The sequence below is a fragment of the Pararge aegeria genome, chromosome 12 (assembly GCF_905163445.1).
Source record: "Pararge aegeria chromosome 12, ilParAegt1.1, whole genome shotgun sequence".
Lineage (NCBI taxonomy): Eukaryota > Metazoa > Arthropoda > Insecta > Lepidoptera > Nymphalidae > Pararge > Pararge aegeria.
Window position 1 is genome coordinate 13,312,452 of NC_053191.1, and position 22,510 is coordinate 13,334,961.

General features: G+C 33.8%; 1 protein-coding gene across 1 annotated transcript in view; it reads left to right on the forward strand.

Moving 5' to 3' along the window:
* The window catches only part of LOC120627824 (fatty acyl-CoA reductase wat-like), a 48,697-nt gene that overhangs the window by 5,863 nt on the left and 20,324 nt on the right, over positions 1-22,510 (forward strand). Inside the window, exon 2 of the mRNA XM_039895887.1 lies at positions 16,443-16,641. Coding sequence (XP_039751821.1) covers positions 16,447-16,641 — 195 coding nt within the window. The 5' untranslated portion in view covers positions 16,443-16,446. The remainder of the gene's footprint in view (positions 1-16,442; positions 16,642-22,510) is intronic.

Consider the following 22,510-nt stretch of genomic DNA (forward strand, 5'->3'; position numbering starts at 1 on the left):
TTTTGATTATCTTTTCATTACCGTTAGTGTATAACATGTATTAAAAAATAGAAAGAAAACCACCGTATTAAAATCAACCACTTCAATAGTATTCTATGTTCCAATAAATAAAAATAATTTTTCATTGAAAAGGTATGGTAAATAAGGTATGTACCTACTTATGCTTAAATTGTTTTTTAATATAGCTGAGGTTATTTACAGTCCATTCACCATAACTTGTCCCCTATAGTATAGGGGCATTCCTGAGATAGGGGACAAGTTATAGTGAATGGATTGTAGGTACATCATAAGGTAAGAAAAAACTTAGTAGGTTAACTTGGACAAAATTTTTAGTTAGTTAGTTATCAGTAAATACCTAAAGAAATTGACAAAAAAAAATCGACCACTAGACATTTTTGCTTCTAATAATTCGTAATTATAAGAAAGTCAGTTTTCTTTCTTATCCTTATGACTTTAATTGACTGCACCTTATTAATATACCAGCTTCAAACACGCAATTGAACGTTGACAGGTTATTTAATAAGGCACCTAGGCACTAATGAATGCCTTACATATATAAGTCAAAGGTCTTTCTAATACACGAGTAAAAACGCAATTATCGCAAAATACCTACCTGATTACCTTACAAGTGTTCTTAACCTACGCAATTAATAAGATTGTGATTATATTGCTTATGCACTAATTATAAAGTTGCAGAAAATGATAAAGGAAATACGACTGGCCATTAAGTATTATAACAAGAGAACCCGGCAGACGTCGCATCGTTCTGGCCGTAAAAGCGGAGCCCCATTAAATATGTTCCTAGGTAAATAAATAACATACCAACAGTAGCGCCATCTGCCAGGTCCAATGAGATTATACGTTACAATGATCTAGCGAAATATACTTTATTAATTACGACCTATTCTGATACTAACAAAACATACATAAAAATATTTATAAAACGGAGGAGTGACAAGCATTCAGACACGAGATTTTAATAACCATAAATTAGATAAATACTTTTTATTTAAAAATAAACAAGAGAGGCAACAATCTACTTAATTTCTTATGATAGGAATCGGATGCTAGCTGACTAGCCGCCGCTAACCCTACTTATAGACGTAAATTTCCCCCCGTTATGTCGTAATCGCTTGCATTTTCTCTTAAACTACGTATCCAGATTTCATGCTTTAAAGGGCGAAGCATCTTCATGAGGTAGCTTTGATAAAAAGTTTAATTTTGTAAGAATTAATAGTCGATGCCTAATAATGACGATAGCGAGTCCCTCTCCCCTCTCTCCATGCATTAATGGTAAAACCATTTTGCATCATCAAATGAGACTTTCGGTCGTCAAAGTAGAGAACAGATCTTTCGACGAAGACTACATCCTCCAACCAAAAAACTTAATTTTTTAAATACTGTAAGTATCGCAATAATGCTAATGAAAAAAATTGAGTATTTATTAATAACTAGTTTTGATTCCAATATTGTATTGGTTTCTAACCAGCTCGTAATGTTTTTTTTATAGTTAATTGCTTGCAATAAAAATGCAGGTTTTAATGCCTTTTAGTACTTTATAGTTAGTTGGCGGCGTGTATAATTTTTCCGCTGTTATTTTTCTCATGAACTTAATTAAAACAAGGGTCGTTAATTGTCGGAAAACCCAAATAAAAGTAGGTACGTGGTAGTTGCATTCTTACTAGTTTTACCTTTTTGTAACGTCTGGTATTTCCGGACGCGCGCTGGCCTTTTAATTCACGACAGAATAGATTTTTTGTTTGCGTATGTTTGCTGGACCGATTTTGATAAGTAAGGATTGGAAATCATTTTTTTTAGTAACAATTATAACAACTGTGGTATTCGTTATTTAAAATTATTGTAATCATTTCTCTAAATCCCGTTTATTTGAAAGTTTTCACGGGTTATGACCCAGAGCCCCCTTTTGTAATTTAATTTTAATATATTTTTTTGCCTTAATACTGGTGTGGTTTAAGAAAAAGTGAAAGGAAAAGCCGATAAATCTATTTAGAATGTGAAATATAAATATGAATAAAAAAAAATCTACGTCAAGGAACATTATGTGTATTTTTTCAAATTGATAGGATATTATGTCTACTTCTTACATATAATTTTCTCGTGTCACACTCGTGTTTGTGTGTTTGTCACGTGTTTGTGTGTTTGTAACGTGTTTGTGTTTTTGTAACGTGTTTGTGTGTTTGTAACTTCTGCGAAACGGCTAGATCGGTTCTTATGAAATTTTGTGTGTAACTAAATTTAGTAGATAAGGGACTTGAGACGTCATTTTAAACGACGACTAAGTAAACACAGATTATTAAATCATGTACCTACTTACAAAATAAATCAACGTTACCTGAACCAATATCGCTATTGAGTGTAAATTTTTGAATGACTTCTAACCTTTACAACTGATGTTTATTCTAAATAGGTAGGTAGGTAGGTACTTTCCGGCTATTTATAAAGTCAAATGAATAAATTTATTTACATAAGTTACTTACGCTGGGTATTAACACTAGCTAATCGTATTATTTTGAACTTGTCAGTGGAAGGGCATGTTAACGCAAAACGTGTGCTCAAATCATTATTTGTAATTTTATTATCTTATTGAAGAGTTTTTACCCTTAGGCAATATCGAAACTAAAATTTTTAAAGTATTGATAACTTTCACATTTGTTTTATAAATATAACCTTAAAAAAACTATGTAAAACTGCAGCGAGTTTCCTGAGAAGCTGGCAGCATTGCCCCTATTGTTCAAATCTAAATTCAAAATTAATTTATTTTATGCTCTTACATGTGAAAATAATCGGCACCGCTAGTTCAACGTGATGTCTATGACCACTTTCCGAAGTCCAGAGTAGTACTGAAAATGATTAGTTATCTCCATCGGTCATGATACAATTGATTAATTTTTTAAAATTCGTGTCCAGTTATCGCCTGAAAAGGGCACTCTATTCTCTATGAGAAAATTCGCTACTGCCGTCCTTAAGGAATCGTTATATCGTATAGAGCTATGCTCTCTATAAAAAATCATAGTTTTACTTTGTTTCAGTCTACTTATTATCCCATTGGTTGGTTGGTGGATTTGGTTCTATAATCAATCAACTCCATTTAATGTCACAAGTATATATTCTGAGCCAGTGAGATTTTTTAAGTAAGATAGTCCGCGGTTGTTTTGAAAAAAAATTTTTTTGAGGGCCCTCTATAATCGATACAGAAGTCTGAAGCCAAAACAGAATTTTTTTCATTTTTGTCTGTTTAATAATAATAATAATAATCATTTATTTTTCTAAAAAACAATGTATACAGGTAACCAAAGCTTAACTATAAAATTAGCTAGAGGCCCTGATAACTAAACTGAGTATAAACTCGTATGATAGTTAATCTTGAATCTTGAAGTTTGTATCTTAGCCGCCATAGTTTTTTAGGAGAGTTCATACATTATCTGGGATATTTCCAGGGGGGCAGCTGAACTCCCCTGCCCCCCCTGGGTACGCCCATGTTGAGAATCACAGGTACTCTATATTTTTCTTCTTTTCTAATATCATGCTCATGTATAATTTTCCACGCTCGAGCAACAAAGCAATTATTCTAATACCTACGTTACTTAGGCATAACATGATAACACTGTAACCAAATACATACATGTCTACATTTAACACGTTTGTATGACGATCTAAAACATAAGCTATTAATTTTATATTAGCAAAAAAATCTAAACAGGTCTACCCAGTATCCGGTCAAAAGGATTATTAAGCTCATCGCACATTCCGTTTCGAGTCGCAAGAGTTAGGTACCTAGCTCAATTTCTATAATCCCAATCATCGCGAGCCTGTTCTTTAACGCGGTCTAATATAAAATCTTCAGATGGGAGATTGAATATAACAGTTTTATAATTATCTGCAGTGTTTTACCTATAGTCATCATTCGGTCATGATAGAAAACGGTCTATACCGGTAAACGGTAAATATAAAATTCTAAAGTACGGTCATATCTATATATCCATACATTTGTTTAGCAAAGAAAGAAAAATCATCTTGAATGGTGGTATAATATTGTAACATTGCATAAGTTTTCACTAGTCCAAATGCTAAATGCAGCGTGTCACTCGTGACGTCATTGATCGCATTGTCATTAATTGACGCATTAGACAGACCGACAGATGTGTTATTTGCGACGCGCCCGATTAGTCTAGCAATGTGCGGTCAGTTTAAGTATTTGTTATTACGTCAACATACCAATTTCTTAGGTGAACAGTTGTAGAAAAAACCCAGTGGTCATCATGGCTATTATAATAATGAAATTAGAAAAATATAAAATCCAAGTAGGTACCTAACTAAATATACTGTCATAATGCGTATAAGTGCCGTAAAGAAGATAATATTGAAGAAAAGTCTTATTACCTAAAAACGACGCAGCGCACGTTAAAAAAGACTTAATTTTTTTTTTTTTTTTTTACATATTTGGTCGCTTTGACGTTCCCATAATATTATAGTTGTTAATTTAAAAAAACACAAACTTACATACTCGTAGCTCACCATAGTCGTCCGTTTTTAACGGACTTCAAAAAGGAGGAGGTTCTCAATTCGTTGGAATCTTTTTTTTTATATATGTTACCCGATTACTCGAAGACGAACCTAACCTAACATTATTTTTTTGCTTTAAATGGCATACTTTAAAGGCGGTTCAATTTAAATTTTATCCAAATCGGTCAAGCTGTTATTGAAAAAACCAAAACAATAATGTAACAAATTTTTGCTCATAATGTTCATTAATTGGCGTGCGCTGAGAAAAGTGTTGATGATACATAAAAAATATGTACTACATGATTAAAGAACTTATTATTCCGCAAGGGAATATATCTAACTATAATATTTAGGTCACAATAGTAGCGTTCTTGTTCTAAAATTTAATTAGATCGCCGCGCCGATAGAAACAAGTATTTTTTGCTTTTTAGTTCTTGGGCGTGTGTTGAAGTCGGTATTTTATTAATTTATTAAAACCACTTTATAGAGATGTTGATTCTGTAACATTGATTTTTATTTCCCAACGTTCTGCCAAACCTTACTGTAAGATTAAAGTGGGTAAATTTAAGTTTAAAAACTATTACAACAAGGTCTACTTTGCAGTGACGTCATAGTGTTTTGATACTCGCAAACGATTAAGATTTGCCACGATTTGAGCGAGCTAATCTTTTATTAAGGGTACCTTGCCCTGAATTATGTGCCTCGTGTTAATTTGTAGGTATGTATGTACTAAGTTGCAGATTACATTAATATAGGTAACGCTATGTGCTGTAATGGTGATCGTAAAATTCAATTTAACTCTGCTTTGTACTTGCGATCAGCAAGCTGCGAAGCGGTTTTCCAAAAGATGGTTCTAACGAAAAAAAATCGCTCCGCTGTTTATTTTATTTTAAATGCACGAGTAATACACCCAGGTGCCTGTCATTTTCATTCTATTACAAATTTATCTATATATATAAAAGAAAGTCCCGTTAGTTACACTATTTATAACTCAAGAACGGCTGTACCGATATGGCTGAAAATTGGTGGGTGGGTAGCTTAGAACCAGGAGACGGACATAGGATACTGTTTATCCCGTTCGACAGTCCTTATATATATATCTATATTCTACATCTATAAAACAAAGTCGTGTTAGTTACACCATTTATAACGTGAAAACGGATGGACCGATTTTCATTATTTTTGACTTCTTTGATTCCTTTTAATCCGGAATAGGAGAATAAGTTTTAAACAATATTTTTTTTTAATTTAAAATCAAAACAATTATCTAGCCGTTCATTAGTAACAAAACACAATTGACAGCGCTCGTCAAGTTGTCTATACCTAATCGTAAAACTGTTGATGTGACCTATAGAGAGGTTTCGGAGTAAGATGAGTTTTATGTATTGTACTTTTTAAAGACATTGAGATGTAAAATATATTAAGGCGAAATGAAATTCGCGGGGATAGCTAGTTTTTTATAAAAAAAAACATTATTTCCTCACTATAGGTACCTATAACGACTTTTTTTACAGTTACGTTGTAGTTATGTATTTCTAGATTTATGTATAGGTAATAATTTTAATAGTAGAAGAATTTTAATTATATTTTAAGATTAGCTGGCACTTATTTAGCCCAACGGCTAAGTCTAGCAATTCAAAGGGGCAATAACGCCAGCATTTTGGGTACCATGCCCATAAGTGAACCGTTAGACGGCTTATATTTATTGTAAATATTAATGTTACTTTGTAATTATTATTATTTGTTTTCTAATTAGAATTATATTTAGGCTTACATGAAATAAATGACAACAAATATGGGTGCCTTTTAAGATTTTCCTAAATATTTATTTGTAGTTTAGAATTATTAAGCATTAAAGAAATGTCCGTTTAAACTTAGTATTTTTAATTAAAAAAGTAATTTTTCACACTTTGTTATTTATCATTTATCACATAACGTAAGATGCCGTATATATACTAAACTACATTTGTGCAAAATTTCACATTATAATCTTTAGTAACAACAAAGTTGTCGATTTTTGATCCGAAACAGACCTCGATTTTCCACAACCAATGAACTTGTAGCGAAAAAAAAATCTATAAGTATAGTCTACTGGTAACCCTAAAGCTGACACTAACCTTGGGGCAATGCTGCCAGCATCTTAGGCACTTATGCCTCAGGGTGGTGATACACAGATTATATTAGGTTACTTTTGCTTAAGAATATTTTAATGATAATGTGTACTTAATTAAACTATCCAAGATATTCATTTCAGATAATCATAGGCTGGATATCTTTGGACGCATGTTTTAAAATCTAGGCTTTCCCCTATAAAAAATTAAAAAAAATAGAAAAGTCATCTTCAAGTTAGATAAATATAGCATAGATTAATATTTATATGTTATTCTGTCAATGCGTGTGGTCGTATAGATCGTTATACAGCTGTTATAGCTAATGGACGTACTGACCTTAGGCTTTACGACTAAACAAATTATAGCACTGATTGATTCAGTATTGTATGCGAGAATTACTATCTCTATAAAACTATATTACCGGGTAAGTGCGAGAAGTTTTATTTTTAACCCCCAACGCAAAAAGTGTTTAGTTAGCCCGCTTTGTCTATGTATCTGTCATCGGAGGGGAGGTTAAGGGAGGTCTTCGAAATCGTTTCTTCATATTTTGATTTTAGAACGCATAAAAAGTTAAAGTTTAATATGTTGTAATGCTGTGTTTTTGAATCAACTAACTCAAATTTTGAGTTTGCTGTTTTGAAAATAAAATACTTAAAATAGGTTGGTATCTATTTTTTGTGTTCTATTATCCTATTACAAAATATAATTCAAGACCTTATAAGCACGTCTTTTAAAACTTCAGATCCGTACGATTCACTATTTTCGGTTTATCAGGGGAAAATAGCAAAAGGTAATTAACAATTGAGAGTTTTAATTTTTCCTTACGGCACTGGGGTTGACACCGCCAATTCCCTAACTCCTGCCTGGTGCTGAAAATTGTTTAACAGATAATACACAATACCTTACAATTTCCTTTCCAGATTCGAACCCAGGACCACGCGATCTTTTGTCGAACATACTATCCACTAGACTAAGGAGGCCATTATATATTACAATTCTTTTCCGGCCTAAGGCTATGAAAAAAAAAACGGAAAAAAAATATCGAAAAAGCGTGAAAATCTAAAAAATTGCTGCCATTTGATAACTAATAAACATATACAAAACTTGAAACTATGAAAATGTAGAGCTTGAAATGTAGAGAGTCTAACAGAGCACTTTTGAACAACTGTATTTGGAAATTTCTAGAGTAAATAATAATTAAAGCAGGAGATTTTTGGCTTTTTAGTCTAGGATTTTTTCTGATAACGGCTTGTACGTGTACTTGTACTTGTACGTATACATAGCTTAAATATCGTTAGGCTACCCTGTAAGACGTTTTTGGCCTGGATTGCATTTGATTATTTTAGCTTTTTACGAATTATTATAAATAATTTAAAAATATAAACTAAAATGACTCTAAAGACTTTAACGACAGTAAAGGTTAGGTTATGCTCCTTAAAATAACATAACACTTAACGTCATGTAATGACACGGCTCTTTTCATTACATTGTAGTCTAGAAAAATGTAAATGATTTGTTTACAGTAGGTACTTAGTGTTTGTGGAGCACTGTTAAACTAAAATGTGGATTATTGAAGATGATTCAACCGTACCGAAGTTTTAAGTCCGAAAGTAGTCTTTTATTTCGGTAAAATTGAGAGTAGTAGTAATACTTAAACTATTTTCCATGCTTTTACGTTCGAAAGGCAATCAAGAAACTTAAAAATACAATTAAATCAGTAATAGAATATAATAGAACAGAACAGAACGAAACGGAATGGGATATAATATAACAGAACAAAACAGAACAGAATAGAGTAGAATAGAATAGAATAGAACAGAACAGAATATAATAGAATAGAACAGGATAGAATAGAATTGAACTGAATAGAATAGACTGGAATAGAACAGAATAGAATAGCAAAGAGTAGAATATAAAAGAACAGAACAGGACAGAACAGAAAATAACATAACAAAACCGAATAGAAAAGAACAGAAAAGAGAAGAATAGCCACAACAAAATGAGAAGAATAGAATAGAATAAAATAATTAAAAAAAAATAGATTAAAATTATTATAAACTAAACCATTATACAAAACTAGGCAATCTGCAATCACATCCGTGGATTTTATATAATTGATATCTTGAGGAGGGCAGAATTATAAAATAGGTCCAAATTACCTCAATATTTATTCCAATAGATCTATCGCAGGCGTATGGAATGATGCATTTGCGTCATTTTTATACTCTTGACTGATGTTAGGAGGTAAATTTCCGGCAACAGGCCTAAGTACTAAAAGCCACCAACGTAATCTATAAATTATTTTTTATTGAAAACAGGTTTCACCTGACTACGATCTCACCTTATGGCAAGTGATTAATCAGTGTGATAACCTTGTACATGATATGTAGGGCTACCAGCCGCACTCCTATGCTATTTGTTATTTCGCATAAATTAATAATTGGCGTAAAGGAAAACTTTATTTTACCTCCTTGGATTTTTGGTGTTTTATTTAATTTTGAGCGATAAAATCAAAATTTATTAGCGGCTTATTGCGTGTAATGGGACGAATTGCAATTAATACTAAATATGTAGAATTAATTTATTTTTTGACTTAGAAACACTATGAACACTATGAAAGGGATAGGATTGTTTTGGAGTTCCTAAGTTAGTTCCTAACTTTCTACAAAATTGGCAATATTACTAAAAGTCTATTTTTGTTCGTTTGTGTTTTTTAAAAATAGAGCGAAAAACCAAGTGTTGAAATAAATGAACAACAAATAAAATAAAAAGAGACAGTGTTTAAGAAGGTATACTTGTAGTAGTTTCTAATACTTTAGATTTCTAATACTTTAGATTGTAGATTATTTTCTCTTTATTTCTTTATAAAAATTCCAATTAGTAAGCACATAATAATAATTACAAACTAACATTAATATTTACAAAATATAAAAGCCATCTAACTGTTCAACAAGAAAAGAAAGATTGTTTACATAAGACATGTAATGAAAAGTGGAGTGTAGTAAAAAAGACGGCAACCCTAGAAGTGCGGCATTTCTACAGATCCATAGCACACGTTATTATATTCTGTGACCGTAACCTAGACCAACCTCCTCGTTGTTCTATGTATGTGGTAGATGAATCACGAGTCCCTGTGTTCAGAAAAATTAATTTTAGTAGTTGGTACAGCTGGTTGTGACAGAGTACGAAGTACGAAGAATTGTTGCATTGCTCTGTTCTGGTCTGAAAGGCGGGGTTGCCTGATGGCTTGACGGCAGTCAAGCGACTCATCGTTTAGGAACGATGCCACGTTAAAATCAATTAAGTGTCTGGATTTCATATAACTGAAGATTATATGAAACAGTTTAGATTGCATCATTACTTACCACCAAGTGAAATTAAAAATAATAAGGGCCAATGGTTCATTGTTGGGATATCTCGAAGCTTACCTGTGATGCTGTGGTCGTGTCCTAAGACAAGGGAGGTTTAGGTCGTTTAGTATGGAAAATAAGGGGAATAGGAGTTTTGGCCCTTTACCAGATTCCTATTTTTGGACTAATTGTCTTAAACGCTTGAATGTTTGTAGAATGTTTTAAACGCTTGCCATATCGATTCCCTAGCGGAATTTTCGACATGGCTTCGAACTATCGACCGCTTAATTTGGTTCATCATAAATCAGCCGTTGGGTATTTCCCGTATATTAAGTACCAGATGTTCGCTCGCGGTTTTCGTTTTTCATAAATTCCGTGGGAACCATAGGTACGTTTTCCCGGGTTTAAAAGCAGCCTATGTGTTAATCTAAGGGTTTAATTAATATATCACCATTCCAAAAGTCTGTCAAATAATTTTCGAGTTTTTGGGTGAAAAAGTAACAAAGATCCATCCATCCATTCGTAAAAACTTTCGCATTTATAATATTTGTAGGATTAGTATGATCTACCGAGTTTTTTAACATTAAAATCAACCTCCAACTTATAAAACAGCGATCGTCTCTACTAAACCGTCCTCAGATCAATCCCTATATCCCTACTTAAAATTATAAATATGAAAGTGACATTGTCTGTCTGTCTTTCGCGTTTTAAACCGATAAACCGATTTTTATGAAATGTATGGAGATAAATCAGACCTTGAGATAGGACACACAAAAAGGTTTGATAGGTTTAAAATAGAGAATGATAGTTTTGTATGGAAGTTTTTTGTAGTCTAAAAACTTTACGTATTTCGGTACTTGATGATAAATAAAAAAAATTGGTTGCCTGTAAAGTCGGTATACGGGCGAAAGTTTTACGTGACAACGACTTTGAGTGGTAAAATAATTTTAATGTGAATATTCATTCGTATAGTAGGAAGAAGGATGAAATAATAGTAACAATTTAAAACATTTATTTATACAAAGAATTATATTTAAAACATTAATTTATACAAAGAATCTCGCACTGAATTTCATATTAACAAAATTTTATTTTTACCTTTACACATACATACGTATTTATATACAAATATACATACAATAACTTGCAATACATTTGCGTACAATGAAACAGCGTTTACTACAAAGGGACGCGTGCCTTTCACTTTTTATGTCTGTCTCTCTCGCTCTTAGGCGGGCTAACCATGCCCGAGTGGAAGGGACGCGTGCCTCTCACTCGCTCTCATTGTGAGCGCATAACGTGAGCGGAGCGTAACGCAGTTTCTTGAAGTGTCACCCGGCAAACCAATTTATAAGACGTTGTCACGTCAATAATTTATTCGACCAATGTGTGGATGAAACTCTTTATGGAAGTGTTATAAAAAAGGGTATGATTGGGTTAAAACTTTGTATGAGAGTTTGTCATTATACCTATGTACATAATATGGGCCGGGCACATAGTTCGGAGAAAGGATGGACGTTGGGGTCCCAAGGTGCTGGAATGGCAGCCCCGTACTGGTAAGCGCAGCGTTGGTCGACCCCCAACGAGGTGGACAGACGACATTAAGCGCGTCGCAGGTAGCCGTTGGATCCAAGCGGCTCAGAATCGTGGAACTTGGAACTCCAAAAGTCAAAAGACCTATGTCCAGCAGTGGACGTCTATCGGTTGATGTGATGATGATGATGATGACATAATATCGTGAACAAAGTGGCGAGGCACAGCTTGTACCTACTTCTTTACATATTATAAAACAAAGTAATCATTATTATCTACACAAAAGTCCAGGAGGCTATAAAATATGTCAAAGTTTTATGGTACAGTCATAATAACCACTTTTTGTAATAATTTGTCAATCAAACACGGGTACGATCGAAAGATGGTGACATTCCTATCATAATATTAATCCTTATCCAAATAAATAGCCTAAGAGCACACGACGCGACGGCCAGACCTTCGTTATTTAATAAAAGCTGAAAATTCTTCTGTTCGTGTCCCCTATACAGGTAAGAACGACCAGGGACTTATAGAGTTTGGGTAGTTTTTACTTGGGCAGGTAACAGGTAGTAAAGGTGTATAAAATAGTACCTTAAATTAGTTAACGTATAAAGCTCAATTTTTTTAAATTTTATTAGGGATAACTTTAGAAATCTCGTCATCCATTGCCGGACACTTATGACAGTTACTACCCCCTGCCAGACACACCTAAATTTTTATAAATTATAATTATACTTTCGTTACAGTATAAAAGCTAAATTTTATATACGTTACTTGGGAACCTATAACAAAATGTTTCCTCAATAGCCGGACAGTTTTAATATATTAATGGTTTTTACACCTTGCCAGATACATCGAAAGTCCATCGAAAATTTTCTAGTCCATATGAACTAGTTAAATTTTTGGTTGTTTATTTGATACGTTTTAATATACTTACTTCAAGTTAGTACAAATCTCTGAGAGTATGAGGGTAATTTATTTCATGATTTAATTATTGTTTTTTCGTCTTGAACTTGACTTCATTTTAATCACCTTCCATAAAACTTGGTCAACATGAAGTTTTTTGTTGTAATTTTATTTTTGCTTTATACATCTGGTTTTGTTTACATATTTCTTCATTTTAATTAGTGATATATACACATACATCTTTGTACTGATAGAGCTTGCATAATAAAAATACGAGGAGCTACTTATACCTTCCGTCTTCTCCGTCCGTTATATGAATAATATACATAAATATTTATAGTGTTCATATAAATACCCAAAACATTCATTCATTTCCAGTTGTGGGAATCGAAACCAGGGTCGCTGCCCGCTGCGCCAATCGGCAGTTATAAGATGTACCTAAAAATGTTGTAGGGGAGTGTGCTGAAAAAGTGATGCTATGATTTAAACTCTCTATAGTAATATTAGAATAATGTCGTGATTTAGAAAGCAGGTTTTCGTGGATTTTATACATATAGACGAAAGCCATATTATCCAAAAATGTGAACCGATTTCCGCATAACTCGAGGTTATTAATCTAAAAATAGCTAATAAGGCGGACGTAACCTTCGACTATGTGATTTTTCGTGGTTATAACTTTTTTTTTTTGCCACAGACCTATTAGTTATCTTTAAGAATATTATGTTGTTGGCGATCCCTTTGTAGGTCTCATTAAAATTTAGGTTAAATTTAGGTTTGAGCATTATTCAGTGTCTGGGTGTTTATATGTATATTCTAAGTATTTATGTATATTATTCGTACCCATACCATAACACAAGCTACGCTTACTTTGGAGCTTGATGGCGATGTGTGTAGTAGTATATTTATTTATTTTTTATTTATTATTTTTATACTAGACTTTGATGGTACAAAAAGAAAGATTGGTCTTGAGAAGAAATAGGGGCAAACTTTTGTATGGAGATACTATACTATCTCATTAAAGGACGCTATGGTAAGAAACTCGTGCAAGACTTACGCAAGTGTACTTGCATGAAGGAAGTACCCCCGATTGCATGCGATTTTCAAAATAGCCTGCGGTAGGTATACGGATTTCCAGGAACGAAACAAAAGAAAATTTCTAATCACAAAAATGTAATCTGGGGTAAAATAATAAGTACGAAGATGTAATTTGTTACGTGTTACGATGCATTTCGATTGTGATGATGCGATACGTGCAATAAAATTCGATCTCAAACACGTTTTTAGTATTATCATATAAAATGCCGAATAAGGAAATAACTTTGCCGATACCTATTATATTATGTTGATGCGTTGTTGTTTCAAAATGCATTGTTTGTGGATTTTAACGATACGTTAGACACAAATTTATTGCCGCGTCTGAACAATGTAAAATAACGATCGTAAAGTTCTTTTCTAACCATTAACCAAACCTATAATAATAACAACATATTAAAGTTCAATGCGTTATACACTTGCAACTTATAGTTATAATGGTTATAAAGTATGGATATGTAACAAACATTTTTTGGGTACATAATGAGTTTTTCACTTAATAATTTCTCAGTAAAAGTACGGAAGGAAGAAATTGAGTTTGAGAAAATCTTTTTTTGGTACCTCCGGATTCAAACTGGTCTGCGGGCCTGCTTCGTCTCTCGGAGAGCACTTTAGGTAGGTATACTGTCCATCCTACTACCCGATTCAATAACTTTTACGACAGTTGCCAACTGTCGCTTTCAATTAGCTAGCTATTAACAGGTATTATTAGTCGTTAAAGTCCGCCTCCCTAAATTGGAGCCGAGTGGTGTTCTAAAACCGTGCCAAGCGTTGGTAAGTCAAACAGGCTGAAGATTCTTACGATGATGATAAATTTTAAGAAAATGTAGCCACATTTAACCCTCCACCATCGGAACAAAGGATAGACACGATTCTTTGCTTGGATATAAAAAGAGCGAAGCTGTTAGTTGAGTTTTTTATTCTCAGGCTTCTACAGCCAGTTTTCAAATTAAGTGGAGAAGTTAAATATTATACCTCTTATACGCTGCGAACCGGTCTAAAGGGACCGGTTCAGGCTTCTTCAGAGATAATAAGAGGCTTCGAAAATACTCTGTTCGAGTGGTTTTCTTTGATAGTGGCACAAGTAAAAAAAATTGTTATCTGTTCTCAACATTTTAAACTCCAAAGGTAGTGAAATTATTTTATCAAAAAGGGCCCACTTTCACCGTCCTTCTTTCACTTTCATCTCCCAAGTCGGAACACAAATTTACCCGTAGTCATTAATTTGCTAATAGAGTAAAAATTTGTATAATTTCCCTTGTGCTAGTATCGAAGCAAAGTTATATGTGGTATTATTTAGAACTACAAATATATATTTAAGCGTGCTTAATTAAATTGGAACTTCTGTTACTGCATATAACTAAAGTATAGATTCTTGATACATACGCTTTATAATACTTTATACGAGGAAAAAATCAAGAGCGCATTATTTGTGCTGAATAAAAAAAAATCAAAAGTGCACACCTTATAATCTCATTCATTACAATAAAATTGAGATTTTTTGTTAATAATAATTAAACTATATCTAATTATGCTTAGCTACATCTAATTATGCGTCTGGGTGTTTATATGTAAGTATATTCTATGTATTTATGTATATTATTCATAAAAATATTCATCAGTCATATTAGTACCCATAACACAAGCTACGCTTACTTTGGGGCTAAATGGCGGTGTGTGTATTGTACTAAGGTAATTTTATTTATTATTATTTATTATATACAATATAAATAGTAGATTTTATGTGGAATGCCTTGGCAGAATATCATGTCTAGCAACATCAGTTAAATTAAGTTAATAACAAAGTGAATAATTGTCTACAGCTATATTTGAACGAAATATAAAAAAATAAGATAAAATAAAATAAAATATACATAACACAAGCTACGCTTACTTTGGGGCTAAATGGCGGTGTGTGTATTGTACTAAGGTAATTTTATTTATTATTATTTATTATATACAATATAAATAGTAGATTTTATGTGGAATGCCTTGGCAGAATATCATGTCTAGCAACATCAGTTAAATTAAGTTAATAACAAAGTGAATAATTGTCTACAGCTATATTTGAACGAAATATAAAAAAATAAGATAAAATAAAATAAAATATACAAAGTAATTGCATTAATTTATTGTACCAACTATGAATACTTTGTGTAAGATTATTTAGAAAAACTCTGAGCAACAATATTTATTTTACCTGCAGTACAAATTGTCTTTTTTTACGGGTAATGCAACCAGTTTACAAATTTCATAACAAAAAATTGTAGTTTGTTTTTGAAGTTTTTTGTTCAACTGAATCGTCTATCACGGCCAATTATTATACAAGTACGCGATAAAATATGTTATTACAGCGATTGGTAGATAAAAATAGTTGACTTTATAAAAAAATGGAGGTTCCGTGACTCGTGGGACAGAAGCGATCATTTTACGCATTGCCTTAATTATTAATCACATGCGACATGTACAAGCGCCACAATTTTGCTATGCGATCAAGCATACATCGTTATAAAGGCAAACTTATACAAACTTATTAAACTTACTACAAACTTCAATAGCTGATTTGTTCCCGTACTCAGTAAGGGTGCCATTATATTGTTCTTATACGAGCGTAAAATATAAATAATGTGGCAACTAACAACTCGAACTAACTCGAAGGTATAAATAGATCTGACTTCCTAAACACACGTCGATTCCCGCTAACAGGAATTTTGAATTAAAAGTGGTTTTTGGAAGTAATATGATATTACTTAACGCCATTATGTCTGTGTTATCATCTCTTGAACACATTTACCAATTGTCTACCATTGCTATGCGAAAGCGCCATAAGTTCGCAAAGTGTTGCCGCTTCCTAGGGCTCGCTCGTTTCATCTTTAGTGAATTATACATTAACCATAAACTAAGACAATCTTTTTTTTGCCCACAGAAAAATGAACTACTACTTATCAGAGACGCCGCTGGCTCGTACAGAGCTTACCAAAGACAAGATGGCGCAATGGATGGAAGGGCAGAGGAAAGCAGAGGCACTAGAAAATATAGACGTGTTCGGGAAACCCACAGACAAACAGCTGAATGAACTAAATAACGTCAGGAAATTAAGCAAGGAATTGCAAGAGAACTTACAAGTAAGCTTTAGACACATAAGTCTTAAAGAAATAAAAAGTTAGGATTGAGATTTTGTGATTAGACTTTTGAATGAATGAATAAATGAATATACTTTTATTGCACACCACAAAAAGTACCTACATAGAACAAAAAGAAAAGTATAACAAAACAACGAATACAATTTGGCTTTTTCTAGCCCACGGCACAATTTACGCCGCGTCATCCTCATACCCCACTGCTGTTATGCAAAATACCTTTTTAGTAGTAGTTGATCTTTTTGTGATAGCTCGTCCGGGAAGTACCTACTGCCATAATGCTTATTTCTGCCGCAAGACAGCATTGTTGCAATGCTGTGTACCAGTCTTAAGGGCACGGTGGGCCGTGGGATAACGATTTAGGTTACAGGACGTGTTCCTTAAATGCCCTGCGAGCTTTTGCTCTGTTTATAGGCGATCGAGGCGAGGCGGGTTTCCGCTAACGATCATGGGTTAAAAAAACTCTTCCCTCAGTCGAGTATAAAGCGCGCTCTTTGCAAAATTACCTCAGTCACTTACATGAGTAAAATACTATATTATAGCGTTGTTCATTATTTTCATCAATCTAGTATAGTCTCACAGCTTAGAAAATTTCTCCTCCGACGAATTGGTATTTAAAGCAACTCACGACTTTACTCCAATGCGAGTGATTGTCACACGTCATTTATTTATTTAATTATTTATATTCTAATTCTAACACTATCATTACAGAATACTTAAACCTAATGCGATAGTGTAGCTTTTTTTAAAAAAAAAAAAACTTAACATCCTATGCTATTTAATTTTATCTATTCCTGTAACAAATAACCAACATTGCGATCCTTGTGAATTCACTCAGAGCGCAACAATACAAATGTTACTTGTACATTAACCTTTACTGCACAAAATTGACAGGACTAAAAACTATTATAACGTTATTATTATGTTACCGGCTTCGTAAATAAATATACAGGTACGTCTACGTGGTACTTCCCGGGAAATAGTTTGTAGCGGTTGGCTACGTCACCTATTGACCTGATATTTTATACAATCACTAGCTGTTGCTCGCGACTTCGTCTGCGTTTGACTTTGTTTTTTTAATGTAGCATTCAATTTAGTTGTAGTTCTAAAAAAAATTAAAGAATTCAGTATCTCTCTCTCCAACCAAATTCATTAGATCTTCACAAAGTTTGGGCAATTAAACACATATTATATATTACCTCTATGGTACAAAAATAATTATTTAAATCGGTTATAATTTGTCGGAGTTATGGTGTAAAATCGTCAAACACTTTCATCCCCTCTCCCAAAGTAACCGAGCTTAATGTCGGGATAAAAAGTATCCTATATTACTTCTAACACTTCCAAGAATATGTTTACAAAGTTTCATGAGGATCGGTTAAGTAGTTTTTTCGTGAAAGCGTAACAAACAAACTTACATTGACATTTATAATATTAGTAGGGTAGGGATAGGGATAGGGATTTACGAATTTGAAATTAGCTTTCCGGCCTCGAGTATGCGTTGTCTACCCTCTGAGACCACAAAAGTCTCGGCTATTATCTGATTCTAGAATATTGGACAACCAACCCTCTTTGGAGCAGCTTGGTGGGTCTAAGCTGGGTTTCCCTCTCTTATTAGAGAGGAGGCACGTGCCGAGTGGGGCGTTACAAAGCTGATGATATTTATGAACTGGGCTAAACTACCCTCGGGCGTATATATCCAAAGAACCAACATGCTTTTGTAAATCGTTTATTAAATAAAATTGACCCGCATTTGAATTGCCTTTACTGGTGCAAGCTTCAGAGGTCATCAAGCGAGCTTAAAAATGCCAGTTTGGAATATCGCTTCGGCTAAGAAGAACCGACAAAAACTTGATATACAGTTAGGTACATCGTTTTCAAAAAGATTTATTGATTAGGTTATTATAACTTCGTCGCCTTTAAAAAAAGCAGCAGGTTCTTAATTTTATTTATTTAAAACCGATGCAAGACGATCGTGTGTGTTTTATACGAGTAGTTTGATCACGTTGTCTCTTTGTCTGCGATTTTCTGTCACCGTAGCGCTCTATCCGATTTATAGTAATACCGTATTAAATAATTAAATTTCGAAAACAAAAAATTTTTTTCCATAAGACTTTTGCTTAGATTTTTTTTGAAATAAAACTTCACATGTAAAATTTTTGATTTGTTGGTTACGCTAATTCGGCGTTAGAATCTCGATATAATGCCAACATATTTGTATGCAGGTGCTTTAGGGACAATGCAGTCTGCTTTTTAAGGTATTGCGTTTTCAGGTACTTCTTATTATTATTATTATTTTGTTTACTTAGTTTTTTTTTTAATTTTACTAAGTAGCTTTGGCTTTAGGCCTCTTTGTAAATCAATGCAGGTTCTCTTTTTGTAAAAGTTATTCTGCCATCTCTCGCTCTACTTTTTTCTGCATGAAAGCTATGCCCTTTTATACTCGTAAGTCCTTTTCTAAACCCCCCAAGAAAGTGTTTGCAACATTTCATGATGCTCAGTTGAGTATTAAGAAGGAAAAACGTAACAAACAAACGAATAAACATAACGATTTATTAACGAGTTTGTTTGTAATATTAGTTAGGACACGATTAAAATAAGTACCTTGGAGGGAAATGTCAAACAGGTAATTTTTTTTTAATCCACAAAATAAATCTAACTCTTATTTATTGTTGAAACGTAGTTATGAAATTAAAATAAAACGACGTTAACGTGTTATTTATGGCTCCGGTTTCACGGAACAGGCTCGACAAAGGTATTTTTTTTCCTGTGGTACGAATTGAGGCATTCCGGGGCTTTCCCCGACTTTGAAGCCAGATCGGTAACTTTGATTTAATATTCTGACGCTCGGTATCACGGAAGAAAAATAAAGTGACCTCATCACATAAAAACTCAGCAATATTTATTAGTAACTAAGTAGTTATACCTATAGAATCACAACCTACGTGAGACAAATAACTAACATGATCCACATATCGATTATCGAGCTAGTTAATGCGTCGGCTACATATCCAATGTAAACGTAAATAATCTACACTCATAATAAAAATGTAACTGGAAGATTTCTGTACATTTAATATATTTTGAAAATTTTTACCACGGGATGCTTTATAATCGACAAAGATTATTATTTAATTTTTGTCTGTCTGTCTGTCTGTCTGTCTGTCCGGCCATCACGTGAAAACTACTGAACGGATTTAAATAAAATTTAACATTCCTATCATGTTATTAATCCTTTTTTTAAATAAACAGTTTTATAAATATTAATTTTGATTATATACCTACCTGTAAATTCCTTTTTAAATTATTCAAATTTAACCTATAGCTTAAAAATTGCGACGGGATATAAACAAAAAAAACCAAGAAAAATGCAGCGGGCCGCGAATAACATAGTTTGGAAATAGAACTGGACCTGGTAGGCAGCGCTGCAATTCGTTTCTAGGTTTTTTGAAGGTATTAAAACCTCTAATAACCTATTCGGTGCAGACGAAGTTGCGCGTTCATCATGCTTCAGCCTATAAAACTGCTTGACCCCATGCTGGTGATCTAGTAGATGTGTATCCTCTCCTCCTCTCTCTCGTCGTAGATCTCTATCCTCGATACCTCTGTTATATTCACTTAATCGCCTCCTATGACAGCCGCGGGAAAAGAAGGCTATCATACCCTAATTGATTACCATTCTACATCATAGAAGCCCATTCAAATTCAAAATTCAAAATTCATTTATTTCAAGTAGGCCTAATATAATCACTTTTCAAACGTCGAGTCTGCCTGTGTCGACTCTACCACCGGTTCGGAAGGCAGATTCTACCGATAAGAAGCCGGCAAGAAACTCAGCAGTTGCTCTTTTCCAATATCAACAATTTACATTTTACATTTTTCTATCTTGTGTTCTAAAACGCGCATGGTTTCGAAAAGTTACAGTTGCCTGCTGGAATTCGAACCAACAAACTCCGAAAGTTAAACCGGAGTCCTGAGCACTCGTCTATCACCGTTTACAATCCATACAGGGTCGACCTCATTGGTAATCGATAATTTTCTTCGCAAGTTGAAATATGTGCTGACCTCTTTTATGGTATAGTACTAAGTATAACTAGTAGAAGTAAGCGGTGGTAGGTAGAAAATTACATTTTTGGTAGGGCTTCGGCTTACATTTTCGGGGGACAGAGATCGAGCCCAGGCCCCAGCAATACGCACCTGTAAATTTTCGGAGTTATGCGCGTTTTTTTAAATCAAGCAATTATATGACATTTTCCTTCACCGTTAAAACAAGTGATATTCACTTGTTTTAACGGTAAGGAAAACATCGTTACGAAACCTGCGTGCCTGAGAGAACTCCATAATGTTCTGTAATGTTCTCAAAGGTGTGTGAAGTCCAGTCCACCAATACGCAATTGGCCGGCGTGGTGGACTAACGCCCGAACCCTTTTCATACTGAGAGGAGAGGAGGATGATTACGTATCTCACGACAGGTTTGCGACAGGCGTAAATCTCGCGATCACTACTGTCAAACCTAATTTTTGCGTAGCTATAGTAGAATAATGGCCGGTAATAATGGGTTGATGATGATGATGACGGTGAATATAGTATTATAGAGGTCAGTGGTTATCATTTCATCTTTTGACATTTTGGGATATGATATACCCACGTTGTGTTTGTATCCTCTTTACTCTTTGATCAAATAAACAGTTATTGTATTATATAAGTTGCTTGTGGTTTATTTGCTGAAGACAAGAGTACGTATGTTGCATACGTAAGTGAGTAAAAATACTCAATAACATATTATAGTTCTGTGAACAACCGTAATTTATAAGCAAGAACTGTTGAAAATCCCTGTAACCGCATCCGGATTGTTTTAAATAAACCTACTGTATTTTATTATAAAGCGTTCCCTACACAGGAATCCAGGACCTAGTTATCTGTAGTCGAACATCCTAATCACTAGTCCCACGAGGTAAATTCTTCATTAAGGCCGATAAGGTTGGTCTGAGTCGTACTCTATTGCACAGTGGTGTCAGCAAATGGTAAATCCTGGATTCGATTCCTAGGGGACAATTTGGGAATACATAATCGCGCTCGTCTTGGCGGGGGCACAGCAGTGCATATCTGAATTTCAGTTGTCTGATCTCGTTGGAAACCGTTCCTAGTTACCAATCTGACAAAAATGTTTCGCTAAGTGATTTAGCGTCAAGGGACGATGCCATCTAGAAACCGACTAGGGGTTAATGGGGGTAACTCCCATACCCCAAAACAGCTTAGCCCACATCCCCTACCAAGGGCTCATATAAAGTGGAAAAAACCCCTCTATTTATCTCTATTTATTCTGTTTAAAATACGACCACAACATAATTATTTCAAAACACACCGCAGTGGTCGTAAAAAAAACATTCTTAGGACGTTGACCTTCGGGATTACCGACTTCTTGAGATCAATTCAAACCTGCATCAAGTTATTAATGTTTACATTACTTACGACGGGTAACTTCGTAACATAATAGTGACTGTAAATATAATATCTTCCTGTAACACTGTTGAACGAAGCATGACACCTATACCGAGTTAATTTTCGTCATTCAATACGCTCTTGGACGGCAATGCTCAATGGGGTCTATTCCATGACGGGTGGAAAGCATTGTTCCGTGAATTGTTGAGAAACTTTGAAAATATTGAATGATCTTTACTTCAATATTCGCAGAGTTTACACTATATTAATATCGTGTCTTATACAATGTTAAATGTCATCTTTCATTAATTTCTCTTATAGGTATCCATAAATTATATAGTTCCATCTAGTTAGTGTAAGTGGCCCTGCCGTACTAACAAGATGTAATATAAATAAATAAATGTATATGAGG